This window comes from Pteropus medius, unplaced genomic scaffold (assembly GCF_902729225.1).
Source record: "Pteropus medius unplaced genomic scaffold, Ma_sr-lr_union100, whole genome shotgun sequence".
In the NCBI taxonomy this organism is placed as follows: domain Eukaryota; kingdom Metazoa; phylum Chordata; class Mammalia; order Chiroptera; family Pteropodidae; genus Pteropus; species Pteropus medius.
Genome location: NW_024349800.1, coordinates 22,716,268 through 22,737,606, shown reverse-complemented (window position 1 = coordinate 22,737,606; position 21,339 = coordinate 22,716,268). Strand labels below are relative to the sequence as shown.

The window sequence follows — 21,339 nt, the reverse complement described above, 5'->3', positions numbered from 1 at the left end:
GTACTTTTGGTTTGTAACTCCTTTTTTCCTATATAATTTAAAGACAAATGCATTAAACAGTAATTATAAATCCATAACAATAACAATATGAAGGGGAAAGGATAAGTATATAGGAACAGAGTTTTTGTATACTATTGAAACTAAAGTTAGTATTATTCAAACTAGGTTATTACTTTAAGATGTTAATTGTAATCCCAAGGTAACCATTAAAAAAAAATACTTTAAAATATATGGAAAAGGAGAGCATCAAAATGTTACACTACAAAAACATCAATGAAATTTTTTAAAAGGCAGGAACTAAGAAAAACATATAAGACAAAGAAAACAAATAAGAGTAAATGGCAGAAGTTAAGTCTTATCAGTAATTACTTTAAATGTAAATGAATTAAATGCTCCAATTTAAAAGGCAGAAATTGGCAGAATGGAGTTAAAAAAACATATAATCCATCTATATATTTTCTACAAGAGACTCATTTTAAATACAGAGACACAAACAGGTTGAAAGTAAAAAGATGAAAAATGACAGTCCATGCAAATAGTAACCAAAAGAGAGCTGGGGGTGGAGATGGGGAAGGCTATATTATTATCAGACAAAATAGATTTTAATTGTTATATCAAGAAGATACAACAATTATAAACGTAATATGTACCTAACAGAGCCTCAAAACTTATGAAGAAAAAATTGACAGAATTGAAGGGAGAAACAGACAGTTCTACAACAAGAGTTGTAGACTTCAATATCCCACTTTCAATAATGGATAGAACAATAAGGAAATAGAGGACTTGAACGACACCAAAGCCAGGCACTATTCTGGGAGTCAACAACAGACAAAAAATCCATTCCCTTAGGGACCTTACAATAAATAAACAAGAATTTAAAAGAATACTGTGTAGTATATTAGGAGAAAAATTAAACATGAAACAGGGATTGTCAGAGGTTGCAAATTTTACTCAGTGGGGATGGGTAAGACCTTACTAAGAAAATGGCATCTGAATAAAGAGTAAAGAGAAGTTCTACTTACCCTCAATCACCATTTATTATAGTACTTCAAAAATGTGTGTTACTAGACAAACTCCCCATCTAGCTGGTGGATCTGATCTCCTTGTTGGTGGGGACTATCTCCAGCTCCTAGCACAAAGCTTACAGAAGGGCTGTTCAATGGGCTTACTGAACACACAAATATATAGACACACCTAGCACTGGTTCACGGGGTTACAGCAGCTTATAAATTGCTACTCAATCATTTACTAACATCTTTACCCTTGGCCTGCCATAACAAATTAGTTTTCATGTGGTCAGTCCTCCAAGTCAATGAGCTAGGAGAAAGGAGTGTTTGCTCACTAATCCAGAAATTGGGTATCTCCTTAAGTCAACCATTAACAAGGCAAAAAGTCTCTCGGAATGACTTGTTCTCAGAAACTCATTAATTTGCCCTTAACTCACATTTTACACATAGAAACAGAGGCCCATTAAGAGTCAAAATTCTAGTTAGACATGGGAGTGACTCCTGAAAGGTCACTCTGGCTCAGACCTACTTCTAACCAGGAAAAAAAACTGAGGAACCCTCTCCCTCCTGACCTGCACCAAGCTCATTTCCAGCTGCAGGGCATCTCTCTCTCTCCGAGCTGTATCCAGCTCTCCTTCCAACCGCTGCACCTCAGACTGCATCAATGCCAGCTGTTGCTGGGCCTCTCGGGCTGCCTGGGCCTCCCTCTGTGTGTTTCTCTGAGAAAAAAAAAATCAAACTGAAGTACAAACCTAATTTCCTGTCTCCTGGTTACCTCTGTTCCCAATTCACCCCCCTATACCCTAAAACCCAAGCTTCCTTTCTCTCTCTTTACATTTGACCTGGTTCCTCATTTGTTTAATCTCACTCTTTGCCCTTCCATGTATTTGATGCCCTGTAGGGAGCTAAAGCTCCCCAAATTCAAAAGAGTGCATGGAGGCCTGCTTGCATAAAAAAGAAAAGGCTGGTTCTGTGGAATTTCAGGAAGAAGAAGATTAAGTATAGCCTAAGGGAGTGTCGAAGGGAGTGTTAATTGAAGGGTCAATTGCACCTCCATCTTCAGGATGTTACTTTTGTGTTGTTTTGGGATACACAGAGGAACAGATTGTGTTTAAAAGGAGGAGAAGAAATAAACTCGGAGAGGCAGTGTGAGATCTGCTCTCCCTCCTGCACCCTGTCTGTCTTCTCTTTTTTCTCAGTCCCTGCTCCCCCATTCAGGTACCCGGTTTGACTTGGTCGGCTGGCTTCCGACAGAGTGGCGCCCGAACAGGGACCTGAAAACGGGGGGAAAAAGCAAGGACCCACCGCAAGAAGAGTGCACTCGAGATTGGCCAAAGAAGCCGTGGGCGGTGAAGGTGAGTACGCAGGAGTTTTTGTAAATATAGAAACTGTAAGAGAAAATATAATGGGCCAAGGAAATAGTCGACTGCTATTTGTACATATGCTTAAGAATATGCTTAGAGTTAGAGGAGCTAAAGTAGCTCAGCAACAGTTAATTAAGTTTTTGCAATTTATAGAAGAAGTTTGTCCCTGGTTCCCTGAGGAAGGGACAATTGATTTAGAGACATGGTTAAGAGTGGGTAAAAAGTTACGGGATTACTATGATGACCACGGACCTACTAAGGTTCCGGCAGATACTTTTGGGCTTTGGACTTTGATTAGAGATTCTTTAGACCCTAGGCATGAAAGAGATCAGATTAAAGAACAAATGTCACCTGTACTTAAAACAGAAAGTGTTCATGAGTATGACGAATCTGAGGCTGCTGGGGTTGTGCCTTCTGCTCCTCCAATGCCTCCCCCTCCTTTCAACTCCATTTTTACTGATGAACAAACTTTTACAGTTTGCTAATATGCAGTCATTTATCTTTCCTCGTGTAATTAAGACCACCCCGATACAGAATGCTCTTAATATATTTACTGATGGTTCCTCTAATGGAAAAGCCGTGTATGCTGTTGACAACCAAAATCCTATACAAACATCCCCTGCATCTGCTCAGATTGTAGAATTGCGGGCAGGTGCTGCAATTTTTCAAATATTCGCTCAACAACCCCTTAACCTATATACTGATAGTCAATACATTGCTAAAGCTTTAATTATATTGGAGACTGTACCTTATATTGCTACCCACAATTCTGAAGTGCATTCGTTATTGGCGCAAATTCAATTGGCTATGCACAACAGAAAAGAATTCTGCTATGTGACTCATATTCGAGCTCATACAAATCTCCCTGGTCCTTTGTCTAAAGCTAATGCACTTGTTGATGCAGCCACCCACCTATGTCTGCTTGCTAGTAATGTTGAACAAGCACGACAATCTCATGCTATACATCATCAAAATAGTTCTTATCTAAGAAAGCAATTTCATCTCACCAGAGAAGCAGCAAGACAAATTATAAAAAGTTGTCCCACTTGCCCTCAGTTTTTTCATGTTCCTCATTATGGTATTAATCCCCGTGGTTTGATACCGAATCAAATTTGGCAGATGGATGTAACCCACATTCCTGAATTTAGTAAATTAAAATATGTACATGTTACTGTAGATACATTTTCTGGATTCATTTTCGCTTCTGCTTTGACTGGTGAAGCCACTAAACATGTTATTGATCACTGCTTACGCTGCTTTGCAGCTATTGGATGTCCTCAAATTCTTAAGACAGACAATGGCTCTGGTTATACTAGTGCCGCTTTTAAAGCATTTTGCTCTCAGTTACATATTGAACATAAAACTGGTATTCCTTACAACCCACAAGGTCAAGGCATTGTAGAACGTGCCCATGGCTTTCTAAAGACTCAAGTTGAGAAAATAAAAAAGGGGGAGTTATACCCCTATTCTCCACAAAATTATTTAAATCATGCCTTATTCATTTTAAATTTTTTAAATTTGGATGCCAAAGGGCACTCTGCAGCTGAGCGCTTATGGCATCCCACTACTACTTTTAATTATGCCACTGTAAGATGGAAAGATCCGTTAACTGGACAATGGAATGGACCAGATCCTGTACTAATATGGGGGCGAGGGCATGTTTGTGTTTTTCCGCAGGGAGCTGACGGAGCACGCTGGTTGCCTGAACGACTAGTGCAGCATGCCGAAAATGAACATCGAGATTATTCTTCTGATGGGAATACTGATTAATCCAACAGTTTATGCCGCAGTGCATTGGGCTTACATCCCAGATCCTCCGGTACTACATCCAACTGTTTGGTCTGGGCCACAGATCCAGGTTTTTTCTAATAACTCTAAACTTTTAGGATTGCCATTAGCCATGGAACAGCAATATGTATATGATAATTTTAATTTTTCCGGATCAGCAATAGGACTACCTATTTGTTTTCTATTCAATTCTACTTCCCAACCTGGGTGTTTGAATATCACGGAGCAGCCTTAGCATAAGAAAGGAGCTGTTATGCTTGGGGCTCCTGATGGCAAAGCTGTCAGCAATAATGATACAATTCCGTTTGAACTTTGTCACTCGAAGAGGCATCTGCAAAAAGATTCAGTATGGTGGCATCGTTGTCATCAAGAGAATGTCACTTTGTATCCAGTAACAGGATTTAATGAAACTGTTTGGGACTTCTCTCGGCCTTATAACACTGAGACTGCTTTATCTGCTGGACTCTGGAAAACAAGCTCTGGCGCTTGGCAGATTCATATTTGGAAACTGGCTGCCGGACTTGTGTTAATAATTGTCAGCTGTCTAATTGTGTTACTCCTGTTAACATTTCTGTTCTTGTGCTTAGATAACCACCATTTATAATGGTTCCTGTTAACCTTACAGGCCCTTGGTTTGATGAATATGGGTTACAGGTTTTACAAAAAATTAACACGGCCTTAGGAAGATCTATAAGGGCTGTGGCTGTTGTTGTGGCAGGTATTCTTGTAGCCTTAAAAGAAGCTCCCGAACTACAAATAAATACTGGTCAAACAGTGTAAGAATTTATAAAGGGTTTAAAAGGTTTAGTCCCTACTTGGGGACCATTTACTCATTTATTAGGATTTGTTATCGTTCTAGCCTGTTTCATCTTGTGAAATGCGTAATACAAGCAGTGCGAGATGTTGGTTCCGAGATACATGCAATAAAGTTAAGAAATAAAAGTACCCCAATATAGTGGCTGGTAGTCAAAGACGGGTAAGGACTTCTTGGAAACTGGACAACCTAAGACAGGGCATGTATGATGGAATACATGTTCCAATGACGGGTAAGCTCCATGTTTCGCAGGAAGCCACCTAAGACAGGCACAGTCTACTATAAAGTAAAAAAGGGGGAATTGTAGGGAGCCAAAGCTCCCCAAATTCAAAAGAGTGCATGGTTTATCTCAGGAGGCCTGCTTGCATAAAAAAGAAAAGGCTGGTTCTGTTGAATTTCAGGAAGAAGATTAAGTATAGCCTAAGGGAGTGTCGAAGGGCGTGTCAAAGGGCGTGTCAAAGGAAGTGTCAATTGCACCTGGATCTTCAGGATGTTACTTTTGTGTTGTTTTGGAATGCAAATAGAAACAGATTGTGTTTAAAAGGAGGTTAAGAATTAAACTCGGGGAGGCAGTGTGAGATCTGCTCTCCCTCCTGCACCCTGTCTGTCTTCTCTTTTTTCTCAGTCCCCGCTCCCCCATTCAGGTACCCGGTTTGACTTGGTCGGCTGGCTTCCGACAGGTGTTCATTGGCTTATAGACATATTACCCTGATTTCTGCCTTCATCTTCACATGCTATTCTCCCTGTGTGCTTGTCTGTTTAGAAATGTCATTTTTTTAAAGGGCCCTAGTCATATTAGATTAGGGTCGACCCTAATAACCTCATTTTAACGTATCTCTGTAAAGACCCTATATCCAAATTAATGTCACATTCTGAGGTACTGGGGGTCAGGACTTACACAAGTCAACGCATGACACCTCTCCAACACTCCCACCTCCCATATTCCATTGCTGATTGAATGGAACCTTCATTTCCGAGGTCCCTCATAACCAGGCGATTCCTTCACCAGCTGGTGTGGTGGCCCAGAATCACCTGGACCAGGCGAGGCTGGCTCCCATGAACCCATAAAAGATGGCCCAGCTGCCAAGGAGGTTACACAGGACCATGTAGTAGAAGTGGAGGCTCAGCACAAGATCTGGTCACCAACCAAACCCTGGAAAAAAACAATGTTTAGAGAGAGTTGAAGGAGAGAAGTGAGAATGAGATCGAGGAGGACCCAAGACGGGGAGAACCAGGTGCTCCTGAGACCAAGGTGGTGGGATAAGGTCAACAGCGCCAACTCCAGCAGAGGCCATGGGTGGACTGTTCTGTAAAATGAGCAAATTGTGACATACGAGCAGGTTATGCTCTCTGGTCAGAATGAAACTGCAACACGCCACTCTCATCTTTTAACTGTTTATTGTATAATATAAAACTACAAAAGTAAGACTGCTCATTTCCATGTACATTTAATCTGTTCAATTGTTTAGATTACAGCCCAAACCTACATGTGAATACAGCCATCTGGGTTCCGATGTAACGTCTGTTAATATTGCATAGAAAAGGCACAGCTCTCAGGTCTGTGGGGAAAAGGCTATACCTCCTTTTTTTTAATTTAATTTTTTTTTTTTTTGACAAAAGCCCTCCTGAAAAACCATGCACCAACTATGTACATCTTTTGCAAAATCTTAAGTTGCTTGCTCGTATGGATTACACTTCTCTTCCAAACTTGTTATCCCCAAAAGATGTCCAAAATTTTTATTCACTTTGTCTGCAATAACATTTGCTCCTGGCTAATTTTCAAGAACCATTTAGACTCAAGAAATTCTTAGAAGCACTGAAAATAATTGTACACAAGCAGGATGCACACACCTCACTGTTGTAGGCAATTACAGGAAGTTAACCATTTATAGCCAGAACAGGTTAAATATGTTCTTTTCAATATTTTCAGAAAATGTATAAAGGCCCAATTTGTAACAGCAAGGTTTTGAAATTAAGACAATTCATGTAGAGAATAACAATCGCTGCACAAAGTAGAGTCTTAGGTTTTTTTTTTTTTTTTTTTTACATCTGTCACTTAAGAAGGCTGCCCTGCAGTATTCATAATTCATTGTTTACCACAAAGGTGGTTAATAAATTTAAGCTTTAAAAACGATCCGTAAGTTGATACTTTGGCTCTTTGGAGCTTATTTATTTAAGAAATTTTCCTTGATTGACCTCAGGGCAGTTGGGACACTCCAAGGGACTATGGCAATAAAAAGCTCAATTGATAAAGACACTCGAGGTGTATCGGAGGCTCTGGCTAGTTGTCACCCTTTGGTGTGAACAAGGGTGTCAGTGTGGTTGCCCCTTCTGTCATAAAGAGAAAGTGCTACTTAAAAACATTTAAAAATATCAACCCCTTGATGCTTGATTTTCTTAAAAATTTGGAGGTATTAAAACATTCCTCATCCATACCTTTTGCATATTTCAAATAGACCCATATTAGAGAAGAGAGTAAAAATGAATGTGGACTGTGCATACGATGAGAAGACCCAGGGGTCTGGCTTGGACCCCCTTTTAATACAGATTGACATTCCTACAAGAGAATACATTCCTACCATACATTCTGCACATGTTACGATCCAGATGTTGTTAGAGCTCCACAGTAAAATAAATATATTTACACAGAAAAAAAAGGAATAAATAACTTATGAAAAAAAAAATCACTTCAAATTCAAAGCTCTTATTATTCTGCTCTCATCTTGTCACTTCATTGCACATCACTGTCAATAATTGTCCTCTCCCAGCCCCACCCAGCACGTCTTTCTCATAAAGGCACCTCAAACTGCCTGCCTGACTCTGAATGCCACACGATGTCCTTTACAAAGGGGAAGGCACTGCTGCCAGGTGGCATCTGGAAGCACGTCCCACGCTCAAACTGGGAAGTGCAGATCACACACAGCCTCACATTCTTCTCTGTTGGGACATCACTTTGTAAAAATAAGACACAAGGTAACTTGAACACTCGATGGTTTTGTTCTTTTTAAAATGGGCCACTAATTTCCCATGTCTACCTCAGTAGACCTTGAACATCAAGAATTTATGGCAAGGGTGTCCAGAGTTAACAAGCATTTGCCTGCTGTTGGGGAGGGGGGTGCGCGGGGGAGCTGTTGTTTTGATTTTGAAGCCCAGCCTTAAAAATATGAGAGAGTCAGAGAACCACGTTTGGGCAACACTTCGCTGTGCTTATTTGAACTGTTGCCCAACATATGGGATTTGTTTAAACACACGATTTGCTAATCCAACCAAAGTACAGTTGTTCTAAGTTACTGTAAATCAGTTTTTAACAATGGCAAATCAACTGCCTTACCCTGTTATTGTTCGGAATAATCAACACTATTGTGTATGTATACATATGTATATGTGTGCAGCGTGTGGTGAGTTTGCCAGGTCCTCCAGTTATGAAAAGCATGGCGTCTGGGTGGACTTGTTCTCCATAGAAAAAGGAAGCTCTTAAAAAGGACAGGCACAGTGACACCAGAAGCATCTACAACAACCCTCACCTTAACTATATGGTCCCTGGTCCTACCAAAGGAAATGACACATCTGCAGCAGTAAGAGGTGTCCTGGTGGAGGCTGCTTGTAGGAGAACAAGTACAATTTGATCTGTTTCTCACTGCTCTACTGAGTTGATAGCCTTTAAAAACACATTCAAAGTATTGTGGAGGCAATGAATTAGAATCACTCAGATTTAATCATCATACACGAATCTTTTGATTAGATGAGCAGTTCCTTCATCACAAATCTATTTGTTTTGCCATGTGTATTACAAAAATAAAACTATCTGTGGCTTGTTTAAAGTGCCATTTTATAAAGCTGTCTTTTTTAATTGGCCAGAAAGACTCAATTTTATCCATGGCAAGAAGTGAGCAGAATTGGTGACTGAATATTGACATATGACTAACAACAAAGACGACGACAACACAAATCCCATAATTTAAAAATTCTTAAATAAATATAAAAGTTATTCCTAAAGAAGCCATCTGCATTTCAACAATATAAGTTGTAACCAGCTAAAGTACCATTGGGAGAAAGAAAAAAAAACCGAAAGGAAAAAGGCCATAAACAATTTCGGCAACAAGCATGATACATTGCAAACGTTTTAAAATTAAATGTACACCACTAGGAATAAAAAGCTACTTCTCAAGTGCCCGGGGCAGGGAGACTGGGGGCAGGGGGCAGGGGGCAGAGGGGTAGGCAAGGGGGAAGGAGAAGAAACATGCATAGAAAGTCCTGCCTGCGTATTTGGATAAAACAGCCTTGTAAAGTGTAGTTAAAGCAGTTGATTACAGAAAGCAACCAGATTGGAAGCCATGATGTAACGGGACCAACTCCAGGTTCAAGAGCTACAGATGTTACAAGAGTGCATCCCAGGCTGGGCCGAGGTGAGCAGAGCTCACTGTGGTGATCATGAAAAATGCCATTTTCAGCACTTAGCAATAGAGGGAACGAAAGCTCTAGGGAAGGAAGCTGGAAAAGACAATTGAGCAACATGACAGGTGCCTTCTGGGGGAGATTTTTTTCTTTATGAGCCCTAAGCACTGCATCAGGGTTTAGTTCCATGAAGAAGTTGGTTGCTTTTCATAAAATTTTGTTCGCATGTAAAATTTCAGGTCATAAAAATTATGCCAAAAAGGAAAGATGTGAGTTTTTGTTTAAAAAAATAAAAACAATTAAAAGCACGAACTTGGCGTAAATAGTATTCGGTAGCCTTCCCCTCGAGAGAGGGAACTAAAGAGAACCATCATTTAAACCCCGAGCTCCACAGCCACCTCCCGCCAACTGCTTAATGCAAGTTTGATGAGCAGACATGGCTCCGGCTTCTAGCTTTGGAAGTCACAGTGTTGGCGGGTGTTCATGCCAAGGGGTCAGTGCTTGTGAAATTTGGGTGTGATATCGCCTGGCCCTTTCTTAAAGCGCTGTGAGTGAGTGAGTGAGTGAGTGAGTGTGTGTGTGTGTGTGTGTATGTCTGCATTTGGGGACATCAACTGCAGATTTGATCCAATTTTCTCTTTGCACCAAACACATATAAAACATTACAATGCTATAAAAGTACAAGTGCAACTTGTACATCTGAAGTTTGCAGGAACTATGTGAGCAAATCCTATCAAAATAGCTATCTCATATGTATAAACAGCATTTGTTTTTAGAAAAACAATATCATAAACTGCAGAATCTGTACAAAAATATAAAATAAATTTGGGCAGCAGTTTCTAAACAGCCATGTAAATGCAACACTTACGAGGAGTAGTTAATGCCTCTAAAAAGGCTGAATTGCCAAGTCAACCTATACAGGGCGAAAATGCCAGAAAAAGTACTGAGATTATCTAAATAATATATATATTTTTCTTTTTTTTTTTTTACCTCTTGCAATAAAACTTATAGAAAAAATAGACAAATATGCACATGCAATTTACAGCTTTCCCAACTTATTCCTTGTGCTTCACTTGAACTGTTTATTTTTGCCATTTGATATAGCAATATTGTCTTCAAATGTAGTCCCTCCTACTCCAGGGTAGGTCTCTGAGGAACCACTCAAAAAAGCATATTAAAAGTGGTCATACTTGGATGAAGGCACTCCAACTCTGCTCAAAGCAAAAACTAGTGTGATCCTTTTGTAAAATGTTCTTTTTCTCTGAAAAAGGCAAGCAAGGGTGCATGCACAGTGCGGAGAGCTGTCAGGGCGCAGGGGCACTCGCAGAGCCTGGGTGGGCACAGTCACCGGGTCCCGAGCTCTTAGGACCCGACGAGCACCTCCATGATGTGGTCCAGCTCTGTGAGGTCCATTTTGAAAGGCTGACTCGGGGCGACGGGCTGGCTGCTGTAGGGAGCGAGAGTCTTGAGGAGGTCGTCCGCCGACACGGGGGCCATTTTGGAGGCCGTCCCCGACGCGGATGTGCAGGGGTCAAAATCATACATCGACGTATCAATGTCGGCAAACAGGATGTCGTCCAGGGTCAAGTCCGTCAGAAACCCCGTGGACGTGGTGATTTCAAAATTCCCAGGCAGAGAGTCCATCAGTTTCGGGTCGTCCGGGCGGCCCTCTGGCAGCCCCTCGGGTTTCTGAACGCTGGGCTCGCCGGCGCCCCCTTTCGCGCTGTCAGTCGCTGCCACTGCGGCCTCGGTGGAGGTAGATGTGGGACAGAGCTCCTCGATCTCGTCCAAGGCGGAGGAGAAGCTGTCCTTCTCCGGTGCGAGGGCTGGAGGTGAGAGTTTGGTGGGAGCCGCAGGCTGCACGGCCGGGGAAGTGCAAAAAGTGTCATCGTCGTCCTCGAGCAGCGAGGCCGGGGTGAGGCAGGCCTCCAGGGGCGTAGTGCTTCCGAGGTCGCAGGGGTGGGCCGGCGCGGGCGCGGCGGGGCTGAAGGCGGGCGGGGCCTCTCGGTAGCTGTCGCTCAGCGAGTCGCTGGGCTGGGAGGAGGGGGTGAACACGGGCCTCAGGCTGCCTTCCTGTTTGAGTTCCTCCTGGATCCGCCGCAACATGTTGTTGATTAAGACGGTCTTTTGCAAGCTGGGCTCTGTGAGGGGCCTGTGGTTGTAGAGTTTCATAAGGGAAATGTTGAAGATAGTCTGGCGCTGTAAGGTGTAAGACACCTTGGATGGACCGTCAGAGGGAGACAGGATTTTGCCTTCCAGCCCATCTTCATGCTCATCAAACTTCCGTTTTCCTCCTTTACCCAACATATATCTGCAAAGGAGAAAGGAAGGAAATGGAATTAATCACAGGAAAACTAATTGCTATCGTAAAAAAGATGCTGATTCAGAGTTCGGGACATGGAGTTCTGTTGGTTCCTTGCCCGGGCTTAGTCAGAACTGATGAATTAATTGGGGGAAGACCTTTTAGAATGAGAGAACGGGGGAATACACCTTTGTATGCCTGTGGAGCAATTTTTCTCACTAGGTAGTCTGGAGAATGTATTTCTTGAGAAATGTGTACGACCCAGACAAGTTAAACGTTACCATGGAAACCGTGATTTTGACTTTCTCAGCTCCTGTGCTTGCTTAATATCACCATGCAGGTTCAATTTCCCTCCCTCAAACAGATTTATTTTTAAAGCCCAAGAAAACACTTACAATGCTATGGCCTAGACAGATAAAGGTGTCATAGATTAGAGCTTTAACACATCTTGAACGTTTGAAAGAACCAAGTTGGAGGAGGGAGAACATGTATAATTTTGGTAGAACGGTGTGTGCTTTCAAAATGCCTCTTCCTTCCTCATTATGCATAGAGCCTTTCTGCCCGTTTGGTGACATGTGGTCAAGCCCTTGGCCTGTGTTAAATGACCACAGTGACTGAGCTGCCACCACATTTCAGTATAGAATCCAGAGGAGGAATGTGGATTTCCCAGCCCAAGTTTTTCCATGGCTCAATTTCATCATATACAGTTACGTCCGGATGCAACTGGATTAATTTGAAAGTAATTTACTCTGATTATAAGCATTGCTGTTTGGGTACTTGAAAACATTTTTTCATAACAAAATACTTACTGTGACTCCAGACATATATATGTATTTCGAAGAAATGTCAAACTCATATCTCAGATCTTGAGCATTTGGGCACGAGTTGAATTTTAACTCCTGCCCCACATTGCCTGATGCTCATAGCCTAGGCGGCCTCCTCACCTGCTCTCGCCTTAGTGAAAACTTTATTCTCCGCTGGCTGTACTTTCTGGAGAGTGGTCCTTCCTTTCGGAACATCCACTGTCTAAACAGAACAATTCCAAGCCATCGGCCTTTGCCTCATAGACCTCACTTTCTAACTGTTTAATCAGGATAGTTGTCCTTATGTAGTCCAGACCAGGAGACATGGCTCTAATTAAGCCAAGCTGGTGCTTGCTCTCTCACCCCCTTTACAACACCCACGGATACGTGGTAATCTTCTCCCTGATGCCACTCACTCTTCCTGATATCTTTATGTACAAGCAGGTGCTCTGTAGTTATTCAATTTTTCTTCTAACAGTGACTTGCCTTTTACTGAATTACTTCAGTTGATTTTGATAGCACCTCATTCAATCCCTTATTAACTCGTTCCACATCTATGCTGTCTTGGGCACTCCGCCAGGCAGTGGGAGCCCCACAGAGGAATAAAGCCTGGTCTTCAAGGGGCTCAGTAACTTCTACAACTCATTATTATTTTGAATGAGTTTCATCTCTTCCTAAAGCTAACCGTAATGAAACTTCACAGAACTTCCTTCCAATGCTCTGTGTGTGTGTGTGTGTGTGTGTGTGTGTGTGTTTCCTTTATAGGGGAGAACCAATGCTTTGTTAAAGAAAGCCACTCTGCACAGACATGCAGGTGGTCACAGAGCCTGGCACACAAATCCCACTTGGAGTGACTACCTTCATGTACCTTGGTCTCAAGTAGAGAAAGACAAAGACAGCTGCAACCCATCAATGTCAGAATCAGCTTGAGAATTTGTTAATGCTTATAAAAATGTGGACTTACTTGTATGAAACGCCTTCTCTCATTTTGTAAATATTAAGAAAATGGCTGTCAATCATTAGGACCAAAGACCAGCCCCATAATTAACTGTGCTTTGAGGCAAGGAAGGTATGATAGTAACAACTTGCTTATCTAATACCTCACATAAGAGAAATATTTCCTACTGCTTAGTGCTAAAAGTCTCATTTGTATATACACTTTGCACATAACATTTCCTATCTATCTAAAGTACCTGTGCCCATTTAAACTTGAGTGTGAATCAGAGAGGAAGTGATTTCATTTCACATTACAAAACACTTTCTACTTTATGCATTTAGATGTTACCGGGACAACTGTGTTTTGAAACAGGTAACCGTACTCACAATTATACTATTTGTATTTGCTTACAATTTAAGCGTTTAAATACTCACGTCCAGAAAAATTACACTTCTTGCCAAAGAGCTCACTAACTGCATTTAATTCTCATCTAAAGTTGTTAGAAGATCTATGTTACACGTTCTGTGATCAGACCCAGTACATTTAAACGTGTGTGAGAGAGTACACAAATGCATACATGTGACAGAGTGAAATGCTTGGCCTCTCTGACTCCATCTTGTTCAAGCCTGCTTTGTTCCCATGCCCTTCAGGCTAATAGCTTCTCCTTGGTCTTGCATACAGACATGTTCATCATTAGAGGGATTCTGCTTTTGGCTTGAGTTTTACAAAAATAGCCCCTTACCAGAAAGTGCCACTCCTGAGGAGACGAGGAAAGTATGTACTGTTTATCATAAATTTGCACTAACCTCCTGACTGGACTCACATCAACTACGGTCAACAGACTAAGTACAGTCTTCCTCAGACACCTACTGGGGCCCAGGTGACTGCCGTCCTCAATCACCTCCTGCCCCTCCAATTTCCAATTTCCTCTTCCCTGATGTAAAAGAAGCCTGAACTCTGTGCTTTCTTAAGATGGATCTGGGGCATCCTCTCAGCTGGCACTTTTTGGATCAATAAACCTGTCCTTACTCCAAACTCTGACATTTTGAATTTTGGCCTTTCAAAGTGTCGGGCACATGGACTCTGGATGGGTAACAGACACGCGCACACACACACGCTCACTCTAAAGCAGTATTTCTAAAAGTGTAGTCCATAGATGGTGCCAGTCTGTGAACTGTTACTGGTCCATGATGAGGTAAGTAGATACTCCATTATTTAAAAACTTTTATAGCAAATTTACAATTATATGTCTGTAAATCTAATAAAAATGAGGCTTCTATTTTTTACATCTTTCTACTTTTATTTCATTTCTCTGGTAATTTACTGAAGTATTTAGTCAATGAAGGAGGAATAAAACAAACAAGATGGTCCTTCATCACAGAAAGTTTTAGAAGCACTGTCTTAAAATGTAAACCAAATACACTAAAAACAAATTAGTAATAAGCTCATCGCCACTTTGAATTTTATCAGTTTTCTTGAGGAGAGGTAACACTTAGATAAAACAGTGTAGACTTTTTCTTTTGTTGATATAGAATTGTCTTTTAAAGACTTATTGCCAGAATGAACAACGAGACTTAATAACTCACATTTCTCTAGAAATAATCGCCGAATCTATAGGACTCAAATATTTAAAAAGCGTGCAGTACTATATGCATTTATCAGAATTCCCATAGCTGAAAAGAGATCTGTGGAGATGCTTTCAGAAAGATTTCAGTGTGAAAAGCACCTAATTTCCAATTAGAATGATCCAGCTGGTCATAGCTGTGTGATAACCCTAATGATTTAGGAAAAACCTGATTAAGACACTTGTAATGCTGTCTGGAAGGGGAAGGAGGAAGGCCCGTGTAAGCAAAATCTGTGAGCAGGAATAGCTAGACAGATCAAATCTTGGATGCTTTTCAAATGTGTAAATAAGGACCCATGACAGAGTATGTCTCAAAGCAGGTTTGCCTTCATTTCTCTATTTTATTTGATGAGGCAAAACTGGCTCTACACACCCATTAAGATTGCAAAATGCACACAATCTTGATTTGTAATCCTATTTCTATCTAAATTCTTATAGAAAGGAATAAAATGCAACATATTAAAATTCAGTCCACATTTTTACTTAAAAATTAAAAACACTTCAAAAAATTTTTAAAAAGTTAGTTTTCCTAAAGTTTGCTTACACACTGTTTAACATCAAGGCTTCCCACTGACTTTTTAGAAGAGGCCTCCAATTCCTAGAAGTGGGAGGCAGTGAGAAGAACTCACTCTCAGTTCAAATGAGAAAAGACAAGCCTCTCAAGAACCTGAGGGCAAGAAGCCAAACTGTGTCTCTGGGCCTGGAGCTCAGGCTGGCCAAAGCCAGAGTGGCAGTCTCCTCAGAAGGCTCTTTCCTCAGGCACTCTAACGAAATAACAACAGCTCTTTAAGCAAGCTATTGGAGAGGCACGTGACCTTTTAAAAGGCCTTACTAGGCTGCAGCTAGAAGATGAAGCAGAAGCTGGAGCTCATTACGGGCTTCCAGGTAACACAGGGAAGGGGGTGCTCTGCTGTTCCCATCTGAAAGGCCCCACGGCTGTGAACGACAACCCGGTTTCCAGGCCACCCGCAGGCTTGACACCCCACTTTGTCTCCTTCCTCATCCTGTGAAGACTCAAGCCCAAAGCCCATGTTTTCTACCTAATCTTTCAAAGACCCAAAAGAGACCCTGAGATTCAGGGCTGATTAGAGACCCCCCAATTGGAGGAGGGAGGTGGGTGCTCCCTCCCTTTTCTGCCCACCCAAAAGGGCCTAAAACTAACTACAGGCACTCTTGCATTCAATATTCACTGGCTCTTAATATAACGTTCGCAATAAGACATCCTCCCTTCCCCATTAAATTGTTAGAAACAAACTCAGAATTCTGATTTTCTTAACATAACTTTTTGCAACTATTAACTACAGCAAATCAAGTTTTGAAGGTAAGGAACAAAACCCATGGGTAGTAATAAAAATGAAAATTTCTCTTCCAGAGCTTTCCATGGAGTTTAATATCGAATGAAATTATATACCAAACCTGGCTTTCAGTTGTGCGGCTTTCATTAAGAAGGACCCAGTTGCCCTCAAAAGCTACAATCCCCCTTGGGCAGATGATCAAAAGTAACAAATGTCACTAGGAAAGTCCTCAGAAGAGAAAGGACTGGAGGAACAGGAGATGGCATTCCCTGACTATTTCGAGGTTTGCAGCTTCTGAGTGTCTCCCACAGTGAGGAATCTGAGAGGTTGTTACGGACTTGGATCAAGAGACTTCTGGAGTTAGGATGTGAGATTTATATTTAAGGTGGGATTGTCTCTCAGTGTCTGTTTCCCACCCCAGAGAAGCCCCATGAGGGCACAGACTATCTTTTTTGTTTACCTCTGTATCCTCAGGACAGGGCAGCCTTTGACACACTGAAGATGCTCCTTAAACACTCACTGAGTAAGTGAATGGTAAATGGAAAGAATGAGAAAACACACTGAAGGGCAGCCAGAGAAGAACTATAAACAAAGAGATGCATGTGTCTTTGACCCTGTGTGGGAACTGCGTATGGGAGGGAGGGTATGAGGAAGGGGAGAGGCGACAGCTGTACAGGGCAGACCTGGCTAAGGAAAAGCGCTAGGACCTGGAGCACAAAGGGTGGGCAGGGGAGTTTTGCTCAGAAACCTCCTGTGAATGCCTCTGTCTTTAGTTCTCGAATATGGGTGAGCATCACACACCTGGAGGGCATGTTAACACAGAATGCTGCCCCCCACCCCAAGACGCTCATTCAGCAGGTCTGGTGTGGGGCTCAACACGCTGCATTTCCGATTGAGTTTCCAGGTGATGCTGGTCTAGGGACCTCACTTCTGAGAACCATGACTTCCTTTTTTTCCCAAGTGGCCATTTCACGTTTAAGCCTGAGAATATCTTTACTCAATTAAGCTTGAGTCTGAAGTTCTTCTCTATTTGTGTCTAAGCAAGTAAGGGGGCGGGGGTGATGGTGGTGGGAAGAACAGCGTTTTTGTGATGGCAACTGACAAGTGACATTAAAAGAAAGACTACGCAGAATAAAGATGTCTTCAACTAAATTTGATAAAGCTCAGCTTCTCAGACTGACATTAGATCTCATAGGCTCAGTAGGGCCTAAATTCTTCTTGCTGTGATCTTAAGAGTGAATGAATGGCAGTGAGTCCTTATCTCAAGGTCCAGAAAGGAAATGAAATCGTAACTATGTTAAAAAAGTAACATTTCACAGCTTTTATATTTTTAAGGCATAAGGGGAAAAAAATGCTAACATTAAAAAAACAAGCAGCCAAAAAAGTTCTCTTTCAATGTTTTTCAACTAAATAATTAAGGTGTCTTTAAAAAAAAATTTAAACCCCTCTCCTTTAATGTTATTTGAACTGCCAAAATATGTTATAATTTTAAAATTGATAATAATAAATCTCCTTGTGCAAACTACCACGTCTGTCATCCCCACTGCGCTAACCTGCAGGCTCGCCACAGCCCTCGGTGGCCACTAGCGCTTTCTAGAGGCCCAGAGCCTGGTGGCCACTGACTGACAGTCCCCTGGCGGAGCTGTGATGCTCCTGTGGGAAGCATCACTGCTGGGGCTTGTGAGAGGCCTGAACTGGGAGCCTCTTTAGTCTGCCACCAAGGCTGCCTTTCTGGCTTTCTGACTCTGTGCTGGTCCAAAAAAGATGTAAATATTGTACTATGCTTTAATTCAATTCATCGCAAACAACAGTCATTACCCCAGACAGAAGGAAAAACCCTCCATCTCCTCCTACTCAGTATCTAGAGAATTCATGCTATGAAGTCTTTGAAAAGGGGTCAAAATTGATAGCTTGCTCCCAAAAGGGATCCTGTAAGTTATTACTTCAAAACTCCTCAAGGCCCAACTGGTTCCTACCTGTGTACATACTCAAGAGCTTGTTCCAACTTTCTTTCGGACTAGTAAATGACGACTAAAAATCCAGTGTCTTCCCTTCTCAGGAGTGTAGCAAGCTTCACAATGAGGTGACATGTTGTTTTAAAAGTCACTTAACATGGCAGAAGTAAGCCATGGTGTCTACAGCTGAGGAAGGGTGGTTACTAGTAGAGCACGAGGCTTCTGGGAAGCTGGTCACATTCTACGTCTTTACCTGGGTGTCGAAGACACTGGGGTTTACTTTGGGTTAAGTCATTGGCCTGTACACTTAGGATCTGTATGCTATACTTTAATAAAAAATGTTTTAAAACTGGTAAATAGCTCTCAAGAAAAAGGCTCCTAACTCAAGGGGAGCTTTAAGAAGCCACATCCCTCTCTCTTCAACTGCACTGTCCAATGTGACCATGGGTGTGATCACTGGTTGAAGAGTCCAGAAATGCCAACGATTCAGAACAATGATTCGTCGCCATGGATCTACCTCATCTGAAGAAAAAAGAAGCTAAAAGAAGATGTGTGACGAATGTCTTCAAAGAGGCTAGCGGAGGCTATTTCCTCACTCTGACATCCTGTGCTGCCCAACCCACAGCCCTTTAAGTGGAAACACACGCATTCTTTCAGTTTCTTTTGGGGGCAGTAGTAGGAGAAAGGAGTGCCCCTGGCAAAATTATTGTATGTGTGACACACTTCCAAGACCAAAAGACAGAGGCTGGCCAGAAATAGTTTTGTGACAACTTCTGAAACACAGTCTCATTCTCATTTCTCCTCTCTTCACCCCATACACTTGCCTTAAGATGCATTTTGGATCGTGCTTTTGAGGTGGTCCAAAAGCAGAGCCTGTGTTTCTAACAAAAGACACCTCCTACCAGCCACCAGCAGAGCTCTGAAAAATGATTCTTCTAATTGTTACACTGTCACACAGCAACTCCTAAGCAGGAAGGAAAAGCCTACTTCAATGGGGGGAAGTCACGTTTGCTTAGACAACTTTCTACACTGTTAAAATATTACACCTTAAACAACAAACAGGACTCAGAAATCTGATAATGTCTATGCTTTTAACACCCTCCCTCCTCCAAGTAACAACAAATCACACTAGGAGAACAAGAAGGCCACCCCTAAAATGACGTGGTTGGGGGTGGTGCTGGGAGGATCAGAGAGAAAGCTAAGAAACAGGCCAGTCCTCCAAGGGTTTGCTGTGCAGGGGTGCAGTAGCAGTGCGTCCCCCCAAGCGCCTGGGTGTCGATTTGGTGAGCCTCCCACAGAAGGGGCGGGGGAGCCAGCTCTCCCAAAGGCTGCCTTCAGACCCCAAAGTGACTGCCTCTGGCCTAGGGGAATGGCAGAAACAGGGACAAAAATTCCATTGGGGGAAAGCCTCTCTGCTTATTTACAGACAAGGGTAAGGACTCCCAGAAGACAAGGGGATGTTAGTAAAAGAACCCCTAAAGTTGCGCGGATCCGGGAAGCTTTTTTTTAAAAACCAAAAAAAAAAACAAAACAAAAAACCAAGCAAAAAACAAAAAACACCAAAGCTAAAGCTCATTCAGGATGAGGTCCCAGCAGCAACATCCATGCTAATTGGTAAGTAAGACAAAGCCTTCCCTAACAAATCAGCAATGTCATTATGAAGCCAGTCACTAGATGAAGCCAGTTAGACGCGCCCGGGCGCTATGCTGCAGCTGTAACCCGACACCACTGTTTGCGGCGGCGGCGCCTCCTCTGGCCTCCCCCCTGCGCAGGGGGCTCGGGGCCGCGGGGCACTGCGCTGGCTGCTTATTAATCATCAGACAATGACTTTCGAAGGAGACCAACGGGAACAATCCTTTTTGCTTTCTTGACAGCATCTTGAAGCCTGGAGATAAACTGAAATTCGGCCAAAAAGTCGACCTCTAAGTAAACTCAAAACAAAAACAGAACAAAAACAAAACAAAAACTTTCACTGTTTGGGGGAGTCTTCTAAAGTCCACATTTTAAGAAACTCTAGCTTTCTCCGAATTTTTACATACTTGTATTATATTGAAGACAGTTTCTGACACTATTGGTTTGTTAAATATAATCTTTTCTCTTAGAAAAAGAAAAAAAAAATAACGTTGACACCGAACTGCATTTAGTAAGCAAAACAGTCAAATTCTGGGAGATATTGTTTCAAGTAAATATTTTTTTGGAATAAATTATGGCTTGGTTAATAAACATCTGGAAAGAAAAATGGGCTTTTAAGAATGTAACTGTAATGTACTATAAAATGTTTCTAATATCTTGTCTTATTGGTTCTCCCAACAACTGGGAATTTGGGGTTTTAAACCAAACTTTTTACGAAGGTAGGGACACCAGTCACCGTCTTCCAAAGACAGTGGAAATGCTAACAATTTTAAAAACTTTACCTAAGGATTTTGGCTGAAAGCACCACACACTTAAAGACTGGGCAGAATTAATATGGTTTCTGAACTTAAGTTTAATGAAAACATACTCAATATGACATAACGCCTGGAATTTGCTTTAAAATACTCAAGGCAAAAACCTGGCTGTGTATATGAAACAAGGTTGACAAAATATTGATAACTGTCGACACTGGGTGATGAGTACAAAAGGGTGCACTGTACACTTTTCTTTGCTTTTGAGTATATCTGGAATTTTCCATAATAAAATTTTTTAAAAATACTACGCACCAATACATAAATTTTAAAAAATCAAATAAGCACAATAAATAATTTACATTCTCACCGAGAACTATTATATTAACTTGATAGGTTATTTTACACACAAGAAAACTATTTATGCTTTATGTAAACAAGCATGCCCAGTAGGAATCGGAACTCCTTTTAAGCTCTGAAAGACGGCACTCCACATCCAGCCACAAGGGGGCGAAGCGGAGCAATAAGGCACTCCTGATGTCTGATTATTCACTGCAATTTCTACCTACCGATCTTTCAGAGTATACACATTTCCAACACTGTTTCCAAATTCTGGTCTCCTCAGGACACTGCTAACCAAGCCAAGAGCCTTGCCAAGACCAAACTAAATT

The 21,339-nt window shown here is 41.8% G+C and overlaps 1 protein-coding gene across 5 annotated transcripts in view; it reads right to left on the bottom strand.

The window, feature by feature from the left end:
• Nucleotides 1-6,354: 6,354 nt before the first annotated feature.
• Nucleotides 6,355-21,339, bottom strand: part of SERTAD2 (SERTA domain containing 2) — a 104,331-nt gene continuing 89,346 nt past the window's right edge. For 3 of the 5 annotated variants that reach the window (XM_039886990.1, XM_039886989.1, XM_039886987.1), the window contains one exon: nucleotides 10,283-11,679. In XM_039886990.1, the coding sequence (XP_039742924.1) occupies nucleotides 10,731-11,675 (945 nt within the window). In that variant the 5' untranslated portion in view covers nucleotides 11,676-11,679 and the 3' untranslated portion in view covers nucleotides 10,283-10,730. Of the gene's footprint in view, nucleotides 11,680-19,108; nucleotides 19,726-21,339 lie in introns of those variants that run through there. The other 2 variants (XM_039886991.1, XM_039886986.1) reach the window with 2 other exon arrangements.